Genomic DNA, 23,737 nt, shown 5'->3' with positions numbered 1-23,737 from the left:
ATGTTGTGCTGAAAGTAAACACAGCTTAAGATGCTAATAGGTTGTATAACTGCTATTTAGTATCACCTAGTATCACCTAGTAAATTTAGGGGATCACAGAATCTTTGTTTTTACTGGGCACTTCTGTAAGTCCCCATTGTATGTATATATTTGGTTCTCCAAAGGAATGAAGTATGACATGGAAGTATATCCACTTTTGTAATATTACAAAGACAACATCTATATAAATGGAAGTAAGTTACACTGTATGCAGTTGAAATAATTGTGTTTTATTAATTGTGTCATTAGCTTTGGTTATATCTCTTACCCATTAATCATTTAATCTCTACAACAGTACTCAAAATTCTGCTTTTCCTCTTCAGCATACCTGCCAAACCCTGTAGCAGTTCTCCAGCCAGTGGGGATCCACATGGATGCTGACAGGCCAAGGATTGTGTGCATGTGGATTGCTCAGCTTCTTGCCACAGTTAAGTAATTCCTGCTTTTCTATTCATAAGGGGTCTAGTTTAACTCTTTCTCTTCTACACAGCTACCAACTTGCCTGGATATCTTCACAAGTCAGATTACAGATTTCCAGCTAGAAATCAATGCTGCCATTCACTGAATTGTATATTGTTGCTTTTCCATAGTGAAGAGTTCTTGCTAAAATGCAGTGCAATAACAGCAAAAAAAAAAAAAAAAAAAGTAAACTCATGTATTAATGTTGTCATATAGTCAACTGGTGTTAGATGAGACAGTTAACTGAAGTTAAATAAGATCTTTCCTACTGAATCAGAAACTGCAGCTAAGCTTCCCTGCTTATTCACAACTTGTATCTTTTTTCCATTTTGAGAGGGGAATACAAATGGTGAATGTGCAAGAGGAATGGAGCACCATCTAGTGATTAAAGAATAATGCTGGAAAATGAGACATTGCTAGCAGTTAAAACAGCCCATGTAATTGTTTGGCTGACTTGCTTGCATAGAAGGAAAGAGTATATTCTGGAAATGTAATACTGTGATGTTCTTCATGGACCTTGTGGTGATTGAGAGGCAGGGGGATGTAATATGCCATGTCAGACTGCATCAGAAACAGTCATTTGAAAAAATATTTTGCCTGTTTGTTGACTAAAGAAAAAGCTTAGGAAAGTTTTTCTCATTCTCCACCTCCAAATAATTTAAATAATAGTAGGCCAAAACCATTTGAAATAATGTGTGATAGAATATGGAAGTACTGTACATAGACTATAGCAGGGTGACAGTACTTTGGCAGTGACAGTCATAAATAACATTTTGCAGGAACTTGCATTTAACAAAATGTTTGTTAAAATGGAGTAAAAGTTTTATGCTGTGGAACAGTTTAGCCCACATCTCAGCATGCAGGTTAGGCCTGACACTGTATGGGAGAGGAATGGAGAGGGGCAGTTGTCTGTAGTTCTGTAGCTCTGGAAAGAAAAGACCAATGGATGTTCTGTGTGAGCTCTGAAAAACTCTGGGGTTCGTCTCTAATGGAGTCCCTATTTGTCAGAAGATGTCAGACAAGAGACAGTAATTTTGCTTTCTGTGACGCCCAAAAGACAGGCTGGAAATAAATCCCCACAGACCGATGTCTATAGAGCGGGTATTCGTTTATGGCAGTGCTGTGGCGAGGGGGACAGCTCCACCTAACTCACCCACCCTTGCCAAATGCTGTGGCATATTTATACAGGAAGTATTTCTTAGTGTTACTGTGTCACTAAAACATCATCACATACATCCGGGAACTAATTTATATAATTAAATATTATATAAATGTTTAAATCATAATATTAATATGATCTCATAATTATTAGATTTTGCACTGTGCTTGCTCCTCCCCAATTTGGAGGTCATCGGGGGTCTTTGATGAATGCTTCCAAGGTCTTCTTCCCATCTGAACTTCTCAACTTTGTCTTCAGAGCATGTGCAATTATGGCGTTCCTTGGTCTGTCTGGCCTTAACTGGCCTAAATTCTTTGGCTAATTGGCTTTACATTTGCCAATTTCTCATTAGTACTACACTTATCTATCTCTAAAGCTATCCACCTGGTGAGTTTTTTTTCTTCTCTTTTTGTTTATTCTGCATTAAGCAACTAGTTAACTTTATACTAGCCACTATACTATACAGAAAGTTATTTATATCAGGCTATATATATATATATATATATATATATAAATTATGATTCAGGTTATACAGGTATAAAAAGCTATGATTCAAGTTATATAGATATATAAAAAGTCATGACTTAGGTTTTATTGATATCTTATAACTCAAGCTCTATAAGCATCTTGTAACTTTGATCTGTTATACAGGCGTCATCTGTTTTGTGGAAAGAAGCAGTGTATGCTCTCAGCCACTCTGATTTTGGAGCTATGATCTCACTTTAATCAGAAGCACAATGCAGATGTGCTGCTTTATTTATCCATGTTTCCTGCACATGTAAACATGAAAGCATGAGCCTGGCACAGACACAAACTGTATTCCCTCTGCCTCCATGTCGATGATAGACTTCCTCTTTCTTGCATATTCACCTTTTTTTCAAGAATAAATGTGGACTTATTTTTGAGGATTTGGGATCCTGTGATTCTTTGATTTGCTGCAGGATGTGATCAGTGATAGCCAGCAGGAGTCACGCGTGCTCAGCCCACAGAGAACAAGGCCACACTTCACTGTACTGCTGAGATAATGTAACAGATCAGGGATAAGTGCTGGGGCACTTCAACTTGTCTGAATGGCTGAGACAGGAAAGCGGCAGCTTCTAAAGGGAATCAGTGTTTCCCTGTGTAACTCATGCTCCGGCAAATGACACTTACCAGCAAAGAGTGTGATGAATACTTTGTATTTGGGGAAGAAGAGACTGAGCAGTACATATGGAAGAAACATTATCGACTTGTTATTAAAGCAGGACCAACCTTTCTTACTGCCCACATTTACTAAAAGAATCCTAAAAGAAAAATGTCTAGCCTTAATTTGCAACGTGTAACCTTTCAGTAGATTCCATTTATGTCAGGTGAGTTGACTGGGGAAGGAACTTCCACACCTCATTTTCTGTAACAAATCACTCATGTTTTCCTGCTAGCAGAACACTGGCTATCTCCTCACTTGGCACATTTCTGGTCAAGAGGTGACAGCCACAGGGGAGGACTTGAGGAATGCTGCAGTTCCTTGTGCCAACATCAAAGTAGAACCCGTAGACAACCATAAAAATACTCAAGTGCTCTTTATATCCTTCATATGATTTACCATAGAATGAAAATATTTTCTGATGAGACAGTTACTTTTAAATGAGAAATTAATCAAGGCATTTAGAAATGAGGTCAGAGTGAGAAGCTCTGGAGATTTTAAGATTTCTGGGTAACTGGAACTTCCAAACTGTCAAAATTCAGCCAGATGCTGTTTCATAAATGACATTATACTAATAAAAACACCATAGCACATATCAGCTTCAACAACTATTTTGACAGCAAATCTTCCCTGCTGTATTTAAGGGTGAGAATGAAAAGCTGTATATCATTAATCATGGAACACTCTCCTCCCATTTTTGGATTACTATGCCACATCAGACTGTTTTCTGTATTCGTACCAGAGCATTAGGCATGTTTAAAGGAAACACGCATTTACAGTGCTCCAAACACTCGGAGAAATGACGTTACGTGTACCTGCCTGTGGTAGCCTGGTGTCTTCACAGTCAAGTTTCCTATGTTAGAAGTTCCTTAGTATTAGCACCAGAAGTTCCCTAGAGCCCAAAACGTGCCAGACGTTTTGGGGGGGAGGGGGGGTGTTGTGGAGGAATAGAGTTTGGTCTGTAGTCATTCACAAACCTAATCCCTGTAAAATACAGCTTTTTACCCAGTGATGTGCCTGCATTTTCCATATATTTTTCGCACTCCTTCGGCTGCTGCTGCGATGCCAGGTTAGGGATAGGATTCAATATAGGAGACTACATGAGACTACAAGAGAAGGGTTTTAATCTGATCATAGGCCAAGGTATGATTTGGAAAACTGTATTTGATTCGGTCAGAAAAGTGCTGGAGCCCGGCAGCACTGGAGCGGCACGGGGCGCGCGGAGCTCCCGCCTTCCCACGTCAGCAGCGGCCGATTTCCTGGGATTTCCTGGGGCAGGGCCGCGCCGGGGCTCCGCGGCCGGGAGCGGCGGGGTCGCGCTCCGGGCCGCGCTCGGCCGGGCCAGCGGGGCGGGCCCGCACTACAAATCCCGAGAGGCGGCGGGCGCGGGCCGAGCCGTCCCCGCTCCCTGCGCGGCCCCGGGGCTGAGTCCGCGGCGGGCGAGGCGATGCCGGCGGCGGGCTCGGAGGGGGAGGAGGGTCTGGCCGGGGAGCAGCCCGGCCCCGGCACCCCCAAGCTCTGCGGGTACCTGCAGAAGCTCTCGGGCAAGGGGCCCCTGCGCGGCTTCCGCAGCCGCTGGTTCGTGTTCGACCACCGCCGCTGCTACCTCTACTACTTCAAGGGGCCGCAGGAGCCGCTGCCCCTCGGGCACCTGGACATCGCCTCCGCCTGCTTCAGCTACCACCAGCCGGAGGCCGGCGCGGCCGCCGCGGGGGACGAGCCCGCCGCCTTCGAGGTGCACAGCCCCGGCGGGGCCGTCACCGTTCTCAAGGTAGGCCCGGGCGGGCTGGACCCATCGCCGCCCCTGTGCCGGCCCCGGCCCCGGCCCCTTCCCCATCCCCGGTGCCGCCCGCGGTGCCGCCCCGGCTCCTCCGGGCGGGCTCGTGTAGGAAGGAAGGTGCTGTTTCGCAAACGCCGGGGAGATGGGCAGTACCGGGCTGGCCCCAGCTCTCTGTTAGTTGCGTCTTTTTCTTTACAATTTCATGTTTACCGTGCTCCTCTGAGGGGGAGGAAATGCTTCTACTGAGCATGGATTGAGTGGGTTCTCTGGAATCGTCTGGGCAGAAAAAAATTTCCAAAGAAATCTGGCGGGTTGGGGTTTTGGAAGTTGGGAGGGAGTGGTCGGGTTTCAGTTTTGGAGCGTTTATGTAGAAAAGATGATGCGTGGCAGGAGTCTGCTTTGGGGGAAGGAAGAGGAGGGAGAATTGTTTCCTCATAGTGGCGGAGGCTGCTTATCGCGTTGTCTGTTCAAGGACTCAGATTTTCATAGGACAAGAGGTAAATGTTTGGATTACTTAAGATATCTTTCCTCTATTGTCATGCCTAGGGAAAAAAACCCCAAAAAACCAAAAACAACAACAACAGGGAAACCATTTTGACTCAGTAAAGAAGAAATAAATTATTCTGAACATCCATTATTTTTGTATTCTGTTAAGGCAGATTTGTGTCCTTCAAAGAACGTTCTACTGCGTAGAATGTAACTTTTCACGTTAACTGTGTACTTTCTGGGAAACAGTCTTAGTATTAGAACAAAATCCATTAAGTGTTAAGCAGTAGAACTTACTATTGAATACTGGAAAATACCTCTTACACACTTACTTAACAGTGGAGATTTGAGCAGTCATGATACCTGCTGGGACTGTGGAGCATGATTGTGTCAAGCTCTCTAGCATTCTGATTTGAGGAGTATAAATGTCCAAATACAGACTCATTACCATGCTTTACTAGAGAATAAGAAATTTATTTACCTAGGAAACTAATATAGTAATAATTTTAACAGCATTTGATTAGGTAAAAACAGTGTAGTCAGTTGCATGTAAAAACTACTTTTGTATAGTTGTAAAAGATTTTACTGCTTTCAATGAATCTGCCTTTATAGCCCAAGTGTTTGTGTTATGAACATTAAAACTCCGGACTTGGTTTAAGCTTTGCTTTCAATAGTTTGAGGAGTTTTGTTTGTTTTAATTAGGATCTAGTGATTTGTGATTTTACATGGAGATCTTCAGAAAAATTTTGTGTTGAGGGTGCTTTTTGAATTGGAGGGGTTTTGTTGAGAAACATAGGCTTTGTGATAAAGGTTGCAGTGTGAAATGCTATGTGCCGTGTTTGTCTGTCAGACAGTACTTTGGCAGCAGCCTTGGGTGTCTTCAATGCTGATACACAAATGTAAGACATGGGAGGTTTCTTTGTCATATTTTTTTTTTTATCGTTTGGTCTGTGATGTTACTACTCTGCCAATATTTTATGTGTTAATTTTTTTCCGGTGCTCTCCAGGAAAGAACATGCATAGGTTGGAACTTTCTTCATGTTTCCCTTATGGGGATTGAGAAATGGTGCCAGTTAAGAAAGTAAAATTAATTTCTGCAATTTGCAGAAAAAGATCATTTTGTGTTGTGATGCCCCAAAGTAGCCATGTGATTGTACATAAAAATGATGTTATGTTGTAGGTATTTATATAGTAAAGAAGGAGTTAATAAAAATCTTAAGGGATATTGCAGGACTGACTGGCATTTTGTGGTTATGTCATTCACCAAGGTTCAAGGTTTTTGCAGCTGAAGTTGATTTTCTTCAGTCCAGCATGATAGTTCTTTAAGGCATCCTTCAGCTAACTTACGTAGAATTGCAAATTAATTCAAGATGGTAGATGAAAAAATGCAGACAACCCAACCCCTCTCCCTCCCCCTCCAGTCCAGCCCCTGTTAAAAGCAAATGTGATTTTCTGTCAAGAAAACTACACACAGAGCACGAGGAATAAAGTCAAGTCAAATGTATTCTTCAGCCTGTAATTTATATGCTTTGTTTTCCTCAATCTGCTGCTTGTTCAAAATTTCCACATCTTGTGATCTGCCCTTTCCCATTCAGTGTTATAGACTGAGAAGAGCAATACGAAATAAGCTACTGGAATTTCAGATTGAAATGATGGTGCTATTGAGGAATGCATTATTTCTTATTGTGCCTCAGTTTCTTGTTAGTGTAATGATTCCATCATCTTGATTGCTCAGCCTTTTGTCAGGAAATGGGAGCAGAGAACTCTATGATGTACTCTAGCTTTGTTACCCGGATAAGAATTTTGAAAAAAATATACTGCAGCCTTTACAGCAAATAAAGCAAAAAGTCCATATTTTAGAGCTGTAGATAACCAGCCTGCCACTTGTGTGATTGTGTTTTTCCTGTACATTTCCAGCAGGTGCAATAGAGCAGAAGAAGCTAAGTGTGTGTAAAAATCTCTTCCATTTAAATATGTAACAGATACCATCCCTTTAGGTAAAGGAGCACAGAAAATTGTGTACATTATGAATGATGGATAAATTATGTTTGAGAATATTTTCATGGAAAGGCATGCAAATACTGATCCCACAATTATGTGCTGTAACACAGAGTACTGTCAAATACTATCAAATGAACCTTTGGGCGTGTTTGCACAGCAAGGCTTTGCATTAAAGGGGGAAATAATTGACATTATGAATATATAAAAATGAACAAAGGTGGCATTTCTCATTTATTTTTGAAGCAGTGTCTTGTAGTGATACGTTTTGTTTGCTTCAGAAACAAAGGAACTCCGTCCAGTGATGCTGGTCTGTGTGTCTGGTCACTTATGTGTGGGTAACTTCTCTGAATAGTGGTGAATTTGGAGCAGAAGAGAAATTGCACAAGAGTTGTGAAAGAAAAAAATATTTTCTGAGCTGTTGGCCAGGTGTAAACATTCCAGACACTGCAGATTTCAGGGCTCTGATGCTTGAAAGTATTGGACACCAAACTTGCTGAACTGAGAGTGGCTCAGGACCATGTGCTGGAATTTGTCAGTGATCTCAAAGGATGCAGCAGTGATCAGTGATGTTGAGCTTGAACAGTTTTGTGGCAGGGCCTGACACAGCAGAGGAGGGAGCTCAGCACTGAGGGTGGTTTGTTGTCTGAGCTGATGCATTTTGCTCAAAACTTTGCTGGTTAGTGGTTGCAGTGCTTTAATTAAAAGTTGGGCTGCCCTCCAAAAGAAGCCATCTGGCTCCAGATTTGCTGTTTGAGCATAGCAGGAATAGTAAATCTTAAGAAATGCAAACTTTCTGGTGTTGTTCTGTTTTTACAAAGTAGCTTGAGGAAGAGTTTGTCTGTGTTTAGAAATGTAGCAAGAATTATCATGAGATTTCTCAAAATGTGAGGTCTGCTTGTTGCATCTCTTTGGACTCTTCCTTTAAAGTATTTAATGTTGGCATACGTGTTCCACCAGTGTGCACAGATAGAGGATGGCAGTGCGTGGATGTTTTCCTCAAATAATTCTTCTGTTTGTGTCATGTCTGCATCAGAAGGTGACAGTTCTACATCATTCTTAGTGGAAGAATTTAGGAGAATGTTTTAAATTAAATTATAGTAATTTCCCATCCTTTAAGTTGAGAACAACATGGTACTGTATTGCTCTTCACTTAAAAGTGTCTTTTACCCCTGCTGTTGCCTGTGAGTTTGCAGCAGTACACTTACAGTAATTTCTTATTTCACACCAGTTCAGGTGACATTCATGGTAGTTTTTTCTTCTCACAGAACTGCATCCATTAAAATGTGACTGCATGGCTCTGCAGTAAGAAAGCACCTTAGCAATACCTCAGTAGCTATAAGGATTTTTTGTGAAATTGATTGCTACTCTGCTTAATTAAATGTTTTGGCTCTCATGGTAGGCAGTAACCAAATACTGGTAAAAGTCATGAGAGATGGGCAAGCATGAAAGTGTTCCTTTGTTTGACAGATAAAGTGAATTTAAAAATATGTTTCAAATTTGTGCTCTTTATGATTAGGGGAAGAAGAAGACTTAAATATGCTGTGTGGTTGTTGGTTTTATTTTGTTTTGGTTTTTTTAAACAGTCTATTTAAAACAACAGCTTAAACGATTAATTTTGTTTAAACCAAACTAATTTTAACAGAAATTTTTAACATACTCTTTTAGTTATAAATAACTGAGATGCCTGTAATAAACTCGGCCAAAGCTGTTCAAAGGGAGAGGAAGACTCCAGAAGAGGAGGGCCGTGTATGAGAGGAAAGGAAGGCAAGGTAACAGGACAGGAGCAGTAGGTGGGCACGGAGTAATTCTTGGGCAAATTACTTAAAGCAGGGGCATGAGAAACTTGTCCTGCTTTGCCTTGCCCCTTTCTGCTGAAGGGTGGGCACTGCCCCTCGCCCTGTGTGTAACAACATCACCTGGGGGCTGAGGGTACGTCCGTGCAGCTCGGAAGAGAACAAGTGCAGCTGGGAATTGAGAAGCAGTAAGGAGCAACTCCAGTAACATTGATTCACTGTTCTCTGAAGGTGGTTGGTGAGATGATAGCAGGACAAATTGAGAGAGGTTCATGAAGTTCAAGAAGTCATGGGCAGAAGCTAATTGTAGGTATAGCTCAGACTGACTGCAGGTGGGTTGCCTCGTTAGCTGTCTTGTGGTAGCAAAGAGAACCACGTAAGCACTGCATCCTGTGTTAGTGGAAGCTCTTTGAATTCTTGGTGGTTTTTTGCTGGAGTACAGTAAAACATTGCTTTACATGGCCTGTGAGCAAGTGTCTGCAAAGGAAGTATAAGCTCTCAAAATTACCAGAACTGAAGACTTGCCACTGGCTAAAGCTCCAAAAGAAATACTTCAGTGCTAGGAATAGAAGGGGAGATGTTTACTCCTGTCAAGAAGTGACTGTAGTCTGTAGACTTAAAAACCTGCTCCTGTGGTGGTCATTCCCAAACTGCCAGAGGTGGCTGTGGGGATTGGCATTTCCCAGAGTACAGTTCTGTGACCTTCGGAGCTATTCTTTACCCTATGTATTTTTTTATGAGGGAAATGGTTTTCTCTGGTTTTCTGTGAGTAAGCTAGAAAGAATATATGAAGCTGATTTCCATTTCAGATTAAGAATTATCTTGTTTACATATCTTTTTTACCAACTGATTCTGTAGTGTCCTCATGTGTCACTTGTTTGTTTCACTTCTTGATTTATGAATGTTTATTTGATTTATATATCTTGTATCCTTCCGTGTCCATAATGTACTGAAAGGAGCTGGAGCAGCAGCTCCAGGAGTAACTGAGGTTTTCTGCTTAATCTCCTTGAATGGTCCTTTGGAGCCATTTGCTGTAGGGTGTCATGGATGTTAAAGCTTGTAGGGGTACAAAGAGCCAAAATAAATATCCGTGTCTCTCATGGTTAAACTGAGATTGTAAACTGCTGAACCAGAGAGAGCACCCTGGGGAAGCATCAGTTCTTGTTTGCTGTGCTGTGTATGCTTTGTCTTGTCATTAGCTACTCTTGGGGCCAAAATATAATGGCCAATGAATCTTCAATTGTATTAGACCAGAAGTGTTCTTATGTGAAAAATGTAGACAAATCTGTGCCATTGCTGTGCTTTGTGTAGCACTTACTGTATGCCTTTGTACGGAAATGTGTGTTATTTGTTGCTCTCCATTCTTTTGCAACTGTGCCTTGCACAGGTGCCCTCTTAATTTTTGAGGAACAGAACAAAAAACTGTTTGAAATTAGGTTGTCTTTAAAGCATAAACATAGTCCTCTTTTCCACTGATAATGCCCTCATGCACTTTGGGAGGAGGTAGGAGAAAGGCCAGCTAAAAGATAAGCACTGCGTGTGCTAACAAGCCAAAGGAGTTGTGGGAGTGTCTTCTCATCAGTGTTAATTTTTTTGTTCCTGAACAGCCCATGTTACCAGGTCAGGTGCTTGTCCTAGACAGGCAGCTGGAGAGGTATGTTGAAATAACAATAACTTTTCCATGAGGGCACCTGCAGTGTCAGATAGCTTCACTTGTCTCTTCTTGGTATTTGTATGTTGTCATTTCACATGCTTTGAAATGGCTTAGAGCTCTGAATCAAGGTATGTTTGAATTCTTCCTCACTTACTGCCCCTTCACATTTTTGACTGTACTTTAGTAGGTTAGGCATAAATGTTGGAATTTGGTGGGGTTTTTTTTGTTTTAAATATGATTTTTCTATAGAAGCTAGTTAGCTCGTGGGATCATCAGGAAATACAGTATGTAAGATTTAGTCATTAAAGTAAGAGGCATTACAATGCATTATTCATTTATTAGTTTCTGCTGGTAAGAAAGCAAGTTAAAAGAAAATGGGAATCTTCCTGAATGTGTATGGGATTTTTTCCAATAATATTGATTTATAGTTATATGCTGAAACAGTACTTTGTGTGTAAAATATAAGATACTGCTGCATTTTCTAAAGTTTGAGTGTAAAACTGAAAAAAAAGGAATGTGTGAGACTACTTCTAATGAAAAATTCTGGTGTGAAAATCATGGATGTGCATGTGACCACAAGGTGTACCTGGTGCATTGTGGTTATTTCTTTAAAATCATACTGATTTTGAATGATGGTACCTTGGTGATCTGCTGATTATCTGTGTTGGCTTTATTGTTGCACTTGAAATAACTGTGTTCATGTACCAAGGGCATGCAGAAATCTCACCAGTGCTCTGCTCCGTGTCCTGCAGGCTGCAACTCGGCAGGACATGACCTACTGGCTTCAGGAGCTGCAGCAGAAGAGGTGGGAGTACTGCAACAACCTGGACGCGGCCAAGCGGGACAGCCGGACTTCCCCCACACCCAGTGACTTCTCCAAAGGTCTTGTTGCCAAAGACAACCCTGGTACGTTGGAAACTTGAGGGAGAACAGAAGGCTCTCTTCAGTGTCAGTTCATCAATACAAGGTGTTGTACTGGGGTAGAGAACAGCCTTAAGCAGCCTTTTTCACATCTGTTTATCAAGTAACTCTACATAAACTTTGCATATGCTACAATATTTAACATAAATGTGATTTTATATGTGATTTCGTATCCTCTACAAAATCTGTTGATTTCTTGGAAAACTGATTTTTAGAAATGAAATAAAATTGAGTTGTCTTATGACTAGGTTTCATTAGGCTTAGGTAAGTTGTCTTTTAGTGGTTGCAATATCTTAAAAAGTTAGTATAGTAAATATCCTGAGATGTAAACTCCAGTTTTTAATGGGAACAGGTATATTTTGCACTCTAAATGACCATCCTTTGTTCCTGAAAAGGTATGGTATAGTGGATCTATCTCACTTTGATAAAAATGCAGTGCCTTCAAAACTGAAAAGGCAGTCTGCACTGATATTACGTAAGTGAAATTCAGTCTCTGAAATACCTTTAGGCAAGGAAAACATAATTCTACACTAGTGTCAGAGTTATAAAAATGTCTTTGCATTATACAGAGTTATTCTGCAGTTTTTACTACATTGCACATGCACTTGTGTATTGTTTTATTCCTCAGTCCCTACAGAAATGGATTCCTTGCTGATTTCTGTTATCCATAAATAAGACTGAGTAAAATCCAGTTCTGTGCCAAGTTAGGCATTAGTAAGGCTCTCCTGGGTTTAAGCAGTCTTGAGGTCAGGCGTATTTCATCAACAGATGTCACATTTGGGTGACGTTGCTTTCCTCCTACTGTAAACCCAGCAGTGTTGAGCTGCTGTTGTCATACCTTGTCCCCTCCTGAGTTTGAGGTCCTGTTGCAGTTTTGTCCTCTAACCCATTCTCTCCTTTGAGAGAATGTGCTGCTTGTGGCTGCTTGCTCAACAGAGCTGGCCTCAGATGTGTGTGCTGGGGGCTCACCTGGGCCTTTCAGCCACTGCAGGTGGCCCCTGCTGAGAGCAGAGCCCAGCCCTTGAGCTGGTGCAGGGCTGGCTCTGCCACGTGCTAGTGCAGGGTCTGCAGGCAGCAGCAATCAGCCTCTTCTCCAGATCAGTTTTTTGGCCAGTGTAGTTTCCAGAAGTAGTTTACTGTAGAGACAGGTACGTGGCAGGATTAGCCCAAGAGAATTGCTGGGAATGACAGGTGGGGTGGTTTGAGACCCCTTTTTTTGGTAGCAGCTTGTCAAACCACGTGCTCCAGAGCACGTGTATTGGTGGGCAAAAATCTACGTGTTGCAAAAGGAAGCAGGCTTTGGCTCTTTCAGCCCTTTGTATTTCTGCCTTCATCCTCTTGTTCTCTGATGCACAGGCTCCCTTTTTTTGTTGTATTTGACTACCCTGTGCTGAGTAGGTTGAGTTCATATGTTAGCCAGAAAGGAGCCCTTTTTAAAAATCTCTGCTAGATTGATGAGTGGAATGTGTTCAGTGTGCAGTCGGGTGATTGACAGCTGGTGGACAGGAGGGAGTGAGGCACAGTGACCAAGTACAGGAAGGCAGAGTAAAGCAGCAGACAGGCCTGCCCTCTTGGCAGCAGTGGTGGATCACATCTACTCTAATATGTAACTTGGCCACAGAATCTGTTCCTGTTTGTGCTACTTCCCTCAGAGCAGCACATTGGGTACAATGTGAAATGAGCCTCTGTGACTGCAGCGTGTGCAGGTGCTGTCCCCTCACACCTGTTTTGCATCACATCCAGTCATTTCATCACTAATCTGGTATTTTTCTGTGAGTCATTGGGGGCTTTCTGGATGAGCCAGCTGAGCCTCTTCATGTGAATTTTTTTTTAAAATTTAAATTACTATTGTTGTTATATCCAGGACAAGGAATGTCAACATATCATGCATGGACTGAGCAGGCCCACCCCTTTCAGGGGTAGCCTGCAGTTAAACTGCATGATGTAGAATTTGGAGGTGCATCTAGAGTATCTCATTTTCTAGGACAAATCACAGTGATAACTCATATTGCCAACTGAAGAATTTAAGTAGGGTTTCCTTTTGGGGAAAATACAAATAGCCAGAATGATTGATGCTTGTTCCTTCTTTTTAGTCGAGTACTCCAGGAGTTTCTTCTGGAGTTATGGGATTCTGTAAGGCTCTGGTTTCATGTTGGTGACTAAGATACATGTGGATGTGCATGCAGTGTTGTGCTTTATACCGGAGCATAGAAATAGCTTTATTTGGCTAGTGCTGGAGTACAGATGCTCTCCCTGGTGTTTTAAATGGGGAAGTAGTCTGCATTCAGTCCAAACCCAGAACTGCTTACTGCGGCCTTGCCTGTCTGTGCTGCCTTGTCCTCTCCCCTCCCTGTTCAGAAATCTGGACTAACTGGGGCATACATGGAGCTAGATACTGGTTTGTGGATCAACCTTGAAAGGTTTTTAAGAACATTCAACGTAGTGAAAAATACTTCAACCTAGTGAAAAATACTTCAAAGTATTTTTCAGAGTGGGATGTGGGAAATTGAATATTAACAATAATTGCACTGTAGGATTTGTCGTGGAGGTGCCTTACTACCATGAAAGTCAAATAAATTATTTATTCTTTATAACATGTGGGATTATTTTTTTCTTGAAAGCAATTAAATGTTAATGTAGTTTCTATTATTTCAGTTCTTAATTTGCATTAATAAAACATGCAATGCCATGTATTTATGAGATTGTTCTGTTTTGAAATAAGTTCCAAAACAAGGTTATTTTTTTTTTCACTTGGAGGTTGCACAAGCAACCATTATCATTTGTTGTGCTTTGTGTGCTGTGCAGTCCATGCCTCTAAAAAAGCTCCTGGCTGGTGTGGGCAGGGGAGCATGTCCAGTGAGCGACCTCAGGGTACAACATTCAGACAATTGGCATGTCTGGGAGGAAAAATACATTTGTTGGGAATTCAACTCTTGAGCAGTTCCTTTACCTGGACCATCGTCTAAAAGGACTTAACAGAATCAAACAGGTAGAAGGTGAAACAAGCTGTAAGTGTAAAGGTGGAATGTTACTATTCTCCCCTGACTTTGAGTATCCATAAATTTTTGGTCTGTGTGTTGTGAGTTGGTTTTTGTTTTTTTTTTCCCCTTTGGGATGTTTGGGTTTCCTGGGTGGTGGGGTTGAGTTTGGTTTTGGTTTTAATTACTATTTTGTAGTTAAAACTACTTATTATCTTTCCTCTTCATTAGACAGTAAATAGAATCCCATGTTTAGTTTTATCTAAACTACTTTAGCTGAACTGTGCTTTTTTCAAACAGCCACAGCACAAAGCAAAAGAACTTGGAGTTCTCTTTGGCTGATACCGCCCTGAAGTTCATAAAAATCAAGGCAGTGTAACTTGTAGCTCTATTTGAAACATGACATGATACATTTCTGTGCCAGATACCATTTTTCAAGGGTTTGAGATATTCCTAGCGTCAGAGATCTTTAATATTTCATATTCTTTATCACAGAATGTTCTTTCTACTTCTAATCTTTGGTACTTGATAAAAGTAACCCTCTGCTGAGTAATTGGAGGGTACGGTTTGCTTAAAGATGGTCTCGCTGCTGGTGCCAAGCATTGTCAGAGCAAAGGCTGAAAGACTCACCAGTGATAAAAGAGGGCATCATGATTTCCTAGGGCTTTATTTCAGTCAGAGCCCATCCAATATGTTACTTTCTAATGTAAATGTTGAATCATGTCTGAGAGTGTTGTCAAACAATCTTTAATCTGCTGCAGTCTTTATGAATTATATCAAGAAGAATCTGAAAATTGCATTTGGATTTGTTTAACTTGCCTTTTCAGTGGGTTTGTAGAAGGCTGTAAACCACTTTATGCTTCTCTCTAATGCTTTTTGCTATTCATAATATATTCTGTATTCTGGATTTTTTACTCCCTCTGCCTGCTGGAGGGAGAGAGCAGCTCTCCAGACTAATGGAATCACCGAGGTAGCACAGCCACTGCAGGCTGTGCAGGGTGTGTTTGCCAGGGTGGTGTGTTGGAGCCCTGGCGTGCTGGCTGGGCCAGCCTGGCTCCTCTGGCCCTTGTGGGCTGTGGCTCAGGGCTGGGCCAGTTCCTGGAGCGTTGGGAGCCCGTGGGGTTTGCTGGGCTGTGCAGGACTGTGCTGCAGCTCTGCATGGCCTGAACATGGGGCCCCCACTTGCTCCAGTGCACAGGAATTAGGCTGGGGTGGGTTGAGGAGGAGTTGCATTCAGGAATCCTCACTGGTGCAGGAAGTGTCTGATGTCCTGCAGAGCTGTGCCAGCGTTCTTGGTTCTGGCAGTGCCTAGCCTGGCCTGGCACAGGACTGCCTCAGGACTGTGAAGGTCACTGACTTGCAGCAGCAGTGTCACTTTTAGGATGAATAACTTACAGGATGAAGCACGCCCTGAAAGCTGGGTCAGTGTTTTTGTGACACTGTTCTGGACTTAGTTCTGATTGCCTGTTTTGTCAGTCACTCATGAAATAATGCTTTGTAAGCATCACACAGGTCCTGTCTGTTATCAGAAGTATGTGGCTACAGTGAGATCTCACTGAGAAGTTTTTCACTTTTAGCAATTTAAAGTAAACCCTGAACAATGTCACTAGCAGACTTAGCAGTCTATGACTTTACATAGCCAATATTCTTTTACTTATTGAAGGTTGTGTTTATTTTTTTTCTCTCCTTTTTTTTGTCGTTGTTTTTTTTTGTTTGTTTGTTTTTTGTTTTGTTTTTGTTTTGTTTTAATATAGATTTGAATATCCTAAGTCAAAATGCTTCAGCAGAGAGAGCTAGAAATATTCTAGCTGTGGAGACTTCTCCTACAGACCTGGTGGGGGAACAAGCAGCTTCCCAGCCTGCACCAGTCCAAGGAAGTGCCATCAATTTCTCTCTTAAACAATGGAGTACTGAGATCAAGTAAGTTGTGAACCTGGGATAAAGAGTTACCATGAGATAGTCTTGGTCAGGAACGACCAATTTCCTACAACAATTATGTGGTCAGTGGAGCTTCTTAAAATGATGGGAGGTGATGGGGTGGATTTTTTTGTTGTATCTCTTCAAGTAAACAGTTTCTTTACTCTATTTGCTGATTGAAGGTTTATGGGAACATTATTGCGTAGCATCACTGGTATCTGAAAGTCTTGTACAGCACTTCCAGTGATTGCTTTGCTCTCTGAATCCCAGTGGTTGTTGAGGCTGAGTTGTACTCTCAACCACTGCTGTTTTTCCTGGAGCTGTCAACTCCCAGCATCTCAGTAGTCATAGTACTCAGTGCATAGGAGCTATTTTTAGTGATGAAAATCAAACCAATATAAATCCTTATTTTTTGTTCTCTTCTTAAAAGAAATGAAAACACATTTGAAGTGGGCACAGATTTGAAGTGATATAGTTCAAATTCCTGAGCAAAAATGTGGCAGATCCCTTCTGAACAAGATAAAAACCCCTCATTCACAATGAATTTACTCTTTAGTATTAACTGCTTTAAGTAACGCAGTCCCATTGGTTTTCAGCTCTCCTGTTGGGTTTTCTTTCTAAAGAATTTTATGGTTTGCTTTGCCCACATAGATGGATTTTCTACTTCTGCTTAAAGCATATTACAGTGCAAATGCAGAGCAGCTCACAAAGCAGAGCTGTAGCTTTGGTTAAAAAACTACAGGATGTAGTTTTTTATGTCCTTCTTGAGCTGGGAGGAGAATGTTCATTTTCATCAGCAGCGTGAAGTTAAACAGATCCCCTTTAAAGCTTTCTGGTTTAGGGCAGAGATCTGAGAGGTTACCAGATGGTGTTGGTTTTGACTCTTTTTCTGTCTGTGGGTTGTTTTTTTCTTCTTTTCTTCCTAGTGTTGTGGTTGGTTGTTTTCCTCCCTTCTCCGGCAGTTCTGTGCCATTTGGGACGGGGGAAGATCTGGCAGCCTTTGCCATATGTGTGCCTTATCCAGTGTCTTACTGGATTGTGATTAGTTACAGCCCCAGAGTTAGAGGAAGGATCAAAGTGGTCTAAAACTGCAGAGAGTTTCCTCTCTTGCTATTTTTGTTTTGTATTTATTAATTTGTATTAAGGTGTGTAGATGTCTCATAAAAGCCTTTGTCCTTCCTCCTGAACAGAGAAGATACTGCTGTAATAGCTGTATTCGTATCCTAGGTAGCAGTTGTAATGTAATAATGGGGGGGGAAAAACAAGAAAAATATGTCTTGGAGTTAAGCAGTGTATATAGTTACAGTAATTAAAGTTGAAATGCTCTTCTCTACTTTTAAAAATACATTTTCAAATACTATTGATAGATACCGACATTTAGGCTTGATTTTTTTTTTTTTTAAATTTTCTTGCTCTCACCTACTTATTTACGCCTAATATAGATTTGGAAGCATACTGAATTACTATAACTTCCAGTTATATAACCATAAAAACATTACTTAAATCCCAAACATTTTAAAATAGAGACTCATTAGGTCATACGTTTGGCTCTTGTGTAAGTTGCCCAATTGTACTCAGGGAAAGAAGTGCTGTTTTCAAATTTATCTATTTAATCTTTCATCTTACTTTAATCTAATAGAAAGCAACAGAGGACTGCTGCTTGAGTGCCCTGAACAAACCTGTGCAAAAGCTTTACAAAACTCAACATCAGCTATGATTTTTCATGGGCCTAACAGCAGTTCTTTAAAGAACTAGAAGGTGGTGTTCAGGCTTTTAAATGTTGAGGCTGAGTGAGTGCAGAACAGGCACAGAGAACAGAAGAGGGAATGTGGGGTTTGCAGTTGCCTGGTTAGAGATCAGCCACCATTTGGAGAAGAGGTGTAGAGATGCTAGGGGGCCCTTCCCGAGACACTCTCTGTATTGGGTGTCCAATCCATCATTGCCCAGTTTGATCTACTTAATTTGTGTGGAACATCTGAATAAAGAAATTAATCTTCTTGCTCTCAACAGGAATTATGATTCTTTCTGGAAGAAAATTAAATCTGTAGCATAAATGAGTCTTTGCCAAGTTTGTAAATCGATCGCTGAAATAGTTTTATTAATAACCATTAGGATTATTTTTAAATTGTAAATATTTATTAATTAATCAGATTATAAAAGTTGTCCACTACTTTATGATTGGCTTAGAGTTCATGTTGATAAAATGTTAAATCTCTTGTGAAGCTGAAAGACTGACTTGGATCATCAAATGATCTTGAAAGTGTAATATGGGTTATTTCCTGCTTAAGTTTTAAAGAGAGAATGTGGATGATTGAGTGAAAGCGTCTTAGTGAGCTTACACAGACTGTGTGGAAAATGCTGAGACACTAAATATATTTCAGTTTTATGCCTAAAATATTAAACTGGTTCATATGGGTTGATTTGGAATGTCCTTATGTAGTTGAACAAAGGCTTTGCAATACTGTGCTATGTTAATACTCATGGATGTAAGAGTTGGCATTTCCTGAGTGAGTGATGGTTGTGGGGGAGCTGGGTCAGGTAATCTCATCCTGCTGGGAAATGTATTGTTCTCCTATAGAATTATCTGGCTGGCATTCAGAGGCTGCCCTGAAATGTTCTTGCAGATAGTTGGCCATGTTCCACCGTAGAAAAGAAAAACTGCAAAGGAGTCTTGTCATCAGCATTTCAGCTGCAGCAGGTCTCTTGGATGATCCCAAGTTTTCTGTTAATTCCCAGTATGGAGCTATAACATATATGTGTTTTGACTGCATGCTGTTCAGTTTAATGCTTGGCAGTTACCCTAAAATTCTAAACTACAACTGATCAATAAAGAGAGGCCGCTTGTAAATCCTAACTTTGTTTTGTACTTGCCCACTGCAGAAACAAAGCTAAAACAGGGGGATTCAAAATACCATGGCATTAAAGTAAAATAATTCTTCTGTTCTTGAATTTAGCTGTTGATTGCAAGTGCTATTTGGTAGCATATGTTTTATTTTCTTTGAGCTTTTATTTATTGGTATTGGTTTTGTCTGTGTTTTTAGCTTATTTTTAGATTGCACTGTTTTAACTATGAAAAGCCCCTTATAAAAATAATGCAAAATGGAGAAATATTTGTCACTTTTTCCTGCTGCTTTTTACACAGAAATTCCATGTCCTCCTTAAGAAAAGGAAGTAACGAAAATCGCAGGAGCGTATTTTATACCACTGAGGAGTGGGAACTGCTGGATCCAACCCCAAAAGACTTGGAGGATTCAATGGCTCTGGAAGAAAAAAGGAAACACCTGGCAGAAGGAAGTAAAGGTAGAAGTGGAGGAAGGAGGGAGGTCACATGCCTTACCTTGTTTAGCATAAAGTACCTTGTTATGTCTGTCTCTAGAAGATAAGTGGAAGCTTATCTTTTTCTTCACAAACCACATCCAGAGCACTGTAAACTATTTTTTAAAAAATCAATTTCTTAGGTTGTGTTTGGGGTCCTCTGATGTTCAAATCCAAGAGAATAAAGAGAAAGCCTTATTATCCACTGGTTTGGGTTTCCTGAGCATGCTACTGGTTCATTTTGTCACATGAATTGCAAAGTAACAAGGCGAAGGGAAATGCTAATGTCTGCAATTACTCACTTGAGTGTCACCCACTGAAGCAGAATTGCCTTTAGACTCTATGTACTTGTTATCTTGGCTTGCTTCTGAAATGGGGCCGAAGCAGGGATGGACATCAGGCAGCAGCTCATGTGTATATTGTAACTGGTTCTCAGATTCGACCAGTGTCTGGAATAACCTTGTCAAGATGTTTTTATATCTCTTTAAGAGCACCTTAGGTGATATCCAAGTGACTTAATCTGTTAGAAAACACCCTGTATGTGGAGGTGAAACCTTACATTGAATCCTCTTGTAGGAGAATTAGGCTGTGATATCAGATGTGGTTTTGCTGTGATTATTTGAAGGGAAATTTACTTTGCCATGGTTACAGATACCTTTTATTTTCTGTAATGAATTGTAAAATTCTCTTCATGTCTTACATGAAAAGTGTTAATTTATGAGCCAAGTCTTTTATCTGGGAGGGGAGAAGATTTGAACTTTTTTTTTCCCACCAAAGAAAGCAACTTGGAAAATGAGGCATGTTTAACAGTATTGTATTGAGCGGTTTGAAAGCTGCTCAATGTTAATGAGTATATTTTTTAAGGAAATCTGAATGCTTTGAAATGCCTTTTTGCTAAGTGAACCGAACTAGAAGAAATTGTTTTATGCAGGATTGACTAGTTCAGCTTTTCCATTTGATTTTGGCCGCATTCCACACAAAGCACGGCGCCCGTTGAAAGATATGATTGGATCAAGCAAAAACCGGAACAGCAGCGACTCTTCCCCAACAGAGTGGTGTTCTGGCAATGGGAATAGACTGGTCTCTGAACTACAACTGAAGTATCAAAGCCAGCAGGAAGAGTTGGAGAAGCTGAAGAAAGATCTTTTGAGCCAAAAGGTAATTAAACCTTCAGGCAAAGTGCACAAAAGCAAATTGGTCTGGCAGGTGATTGTGAATTTAACCTTTCTGGCCATCTCACTGCGTTAAGACCTGGTTGGTTGTTATAAAATGAGGGTTCTAAACAAACCTTTGTGTACAAAAAGTCATGAAACAAGAAGGACCATCTTTTACATCTGTTGAAGTTAAGAGCCCTGAATAAAACTTCAGTTTGCACACTGTCCATTGAATTGGTTTATCTGTCTTCCTTGTTCTCTGAAGTTAATTTGTTTGGTGTCTGCCAGGATCCTGGCTAATAGCCATAGCTTCTTTTTCTGTATGTACATAAAATATTTTGGGAACTTCTCCTTTCAGATTCTCTTTGTTTGTTTTTTGATTCTTTTGGTGCTAGTGCAGTTGGTGGGAAATAGACCTGGCTTCTTTCTCTCCTCAGGAGGGGTTTTCTAAGATAGGCCTAACGATAATGTGTGTATATAGACTGCACTCACATGATGGTCATGCTTGTGTGCCCTCATAACTCCAATTTATTCAACACCTTGGTTTTATCGAAAAAAGCTTCTACTCATTTTAAGAAGAAAAATGTTTTAAATATTATGTGGAGCTGCTGCTTCTGCTATTTGTATTTTCCTTTGTGTGAGGTGATCAAAGGGAAACCAAAGAAGGAGTCAGTCTGAGCCCCATATTTATACTCATTTTGGGCATTATCTTTCCTAGGAGTACGTTTGAGCTTCTGAGCCTGCTGCTGTGGGAAATCCCATTAGTCTAGTGCAACACTGTGTTCACAGCTACTTCTGTTTTTATAAAAAGAAATATGTCTTAGGTGGTCATTTCGGTGGCAAGATTTTCTAAACAGCCTTTCATAGACTTCCTTTTTGACAAAGCAGTGTTTGTTTTTTACCTCCTTTTATTTTCTCCGCATCCGTTAGAGAAGAGAGCTCTTAGTTACCTTTGCTTTTTCCATTCTGTAACGATTTCCTGTTAACTTTTTGGGCTTAAGCCTCTTCCTTTTCACCCTACAACAGGATGCCTTGCTTGCAAGCAAGGCTTTTTTCAGCTTCCAAGTAACTGCTGGGCCTCAGCTGTCCACTCCTTTTCCTTAACCTGTTGCAGCCATTTCAGGCAGGATCCTTAGCTCAGTGAAGGACACTGAAGCCATCTATGTAGACCAGTCATTGTAAGGTGTTAGCCTGCAAGAAATCATGTAGTAAAGTATTTCCTTTTCTCTTTAAAACACCAGCATGAGGTCTTAGCCCATTGCAGAAATTTTATTTAAACTATAAAATTTAGAAACTTAAAATTTCATCAGTTTTTTTTTGCTGCTGTTTTTTAATTCCCAGGAACTTGTTCGACTTCTGCAGCAAACAGTCCGATCTTCCCAATATGACAAATACTTTGCAAGCCACCTTTGTGAGGGGGTTCCCAAAGATACCTTAGAGCTGTTGCACCAAAAAGATGACCAGATTTTGGGCCTCAATAATCAACTTGAAAAGTTAAATCTGGAAAAAGATAGCCTCCAGCAGGAAGTCAAGAATCTGAAGTGTAAAGTTGGAGAACTCAATGAACGGCTGGGAATGTTGATGGAAACTATTCAAGCGAAAGATGAAGTCATCATGAAACTCTCTCGACAACTCAGCGAATGTGAGGAAAGCGCATCCTCTCAAAGTGGAGCAATAAATTCCCCCACAGCCACCTGTACTAATAAGGAACTGCAGGAACTGGACAGACTAAAAGTAAGAGCACTGTCTCTGTCTTGATGCATATGGGAATTTCTTCTCTCTGTAAAAGCACTTTTTAGTCTGCTGTTCTGTTTGAGATCACTACAACCGTTCCCCAGCACACTCATCAACGGAGGCCTTCTCAGCTTGGAACCTCCACTTGGAGCTGTTGTGTGACAATATAACCAGAACTTTCTTCCTTTGGGCCATCTCTAGTGCAGGGCTATACTTTCAGTAAATTAATCATTGGTGTGGAGCAGAAGAGATGTAAGAAATAATCAAAGGAGCAGGAAGGATTAAGGGTAAGAGGAAAATACAAGCATGGAGAATACAAACAGAAAGCTTGCTTTGGTTGTTTTTTATTTTAAAGTGAGGCAACAAAGAGCATGTGGAAAAGCAAAAGGAAGCTCTGAAGAGACAAAAAAAGAGGGAGGAGTATAAGAACCTGTTTTACTAAAACTGCTACAGCTCTTACTAATACTTTATTTTTATTCTGTAACATACCTCTCTGAATGTGTCACAAGTTCTTAATGGAGTTACTGAAGTTATCCACTTTGCTCAAAACAGGCTTTCTTGCCTTTGGATAAATGTTGTATTTCAAATTGATTAACGTTCCAAAGAATTTGGAATATAAATAAGTTACTTAAAATATACTTAAACTTATATAATTTTCTTTCTTATATGTGAGCCAGGTAAGTTTTAATAAATTAAGTTGAAACTAGAAGTCAGTGGTCTTGGCAGAAAGCAGTCAGAGCTCGTAGATGCTGGGGAGTGTGAGAGTCCTGTGGTTGCTGGGAGGGTACCAGCCTCATCTCACAGGCTCAGCTTTCAGAGGCAGTGTTTGTAGCCAGGATCTGAGTGGATTGGGCGGGGAAGGTCATTGCTAAGGATTTATCTTTCCATACGGAGGCAGAGATGAAACTTGTACTGTTAATGAGGGCTGGTGAGGGTGGTGAAAACCCAAGGGGCATTCATCCCCCCTTCTTTGTGTTGCTGTGGCCTCTGGGATGAGCTCAACCTACATGTGCCTGTTCTCCCTGCCTGTTCCCTGACAGCAGCCAGCTGCCTTCTGGAGGCAGTGGACCACTGGGAGGATGCAGGTGAGGCACAGCACCACCCTGTGCTCATATTTGGCATGTGCATTTCATTTACATGAAATCAAAAAATAATACTTGATTT

At 40.9% G+C, this 23,737-nt stretch overlaps 1 protein-coding gene across 6 annotated transcripts in view; it reads left to right on the top strand.

The window, feature by feature from the left end:
* Positions 1-23,737, top strand: part of TBC1D2B (TBC1 domain family member 2B) — a 44,498-nt gene that overhangs the window by 8,937 nt on the left and 11,824 nt on the right. Inside the window, exons 2-7 of one of the 6 annotated variants that reach the window (XM_064388864.1) lie at positions 363-466; positions 11,307-11,460; positions 16,208-16,373; positions 19,513-19,670; positions 20,617-20,843; positions 22,181-22,573. In XM_064388864.1, coding sequence (XP_064244934.1) covers positions 410-466; positions 11,307-11,460; positions 16,208-16,373; positions 19,513-19,670; positions 20,617-20,843; positions 22,181-22,573 — 1,155 coding nt within the window. In that variant the 5' untranslated portion in view covers positions 363-409. Of the gene's footprint in view, positions 1-362; positions 467-4,120; positions 4,612-4,981; positions 5,118-10,556; positions 10,683-11,306; positions 11,461-14,324; positions 14,484-16,207; positions 16,374-19,512; positions 19,671-20,616; positions 20,844-22,180; positions 22,574-23,737 lie in introns of those variants that run through there. The other 5 variants (XM_064388863.1, XM_064388862.1, XM_064388866.1 and 2 more) reach the window with 5 other exon arrangements.

The sequence above is a fragment of the Passer domesticus genome, chromosome 14 (assembly GCF_036417665.1).
Source record: "Passer domesticus isolate bPasDom1 chromosome 14, bPasDom1.hap1, whole genome shotgun sequence".
In the NCBI taxonomy this organism is placed as follows: domain Eukaryota; kingdom Metazoa; phylum Chordata; class Aves; order Passeriformes; family Passeridae; genus Passer; species Passer domesticus.
The sequence above is the reverse complement of the archived record's forward strand: the minus strand, read 5'-3'. Positions and strand labels throughout refer to the sequence as shown.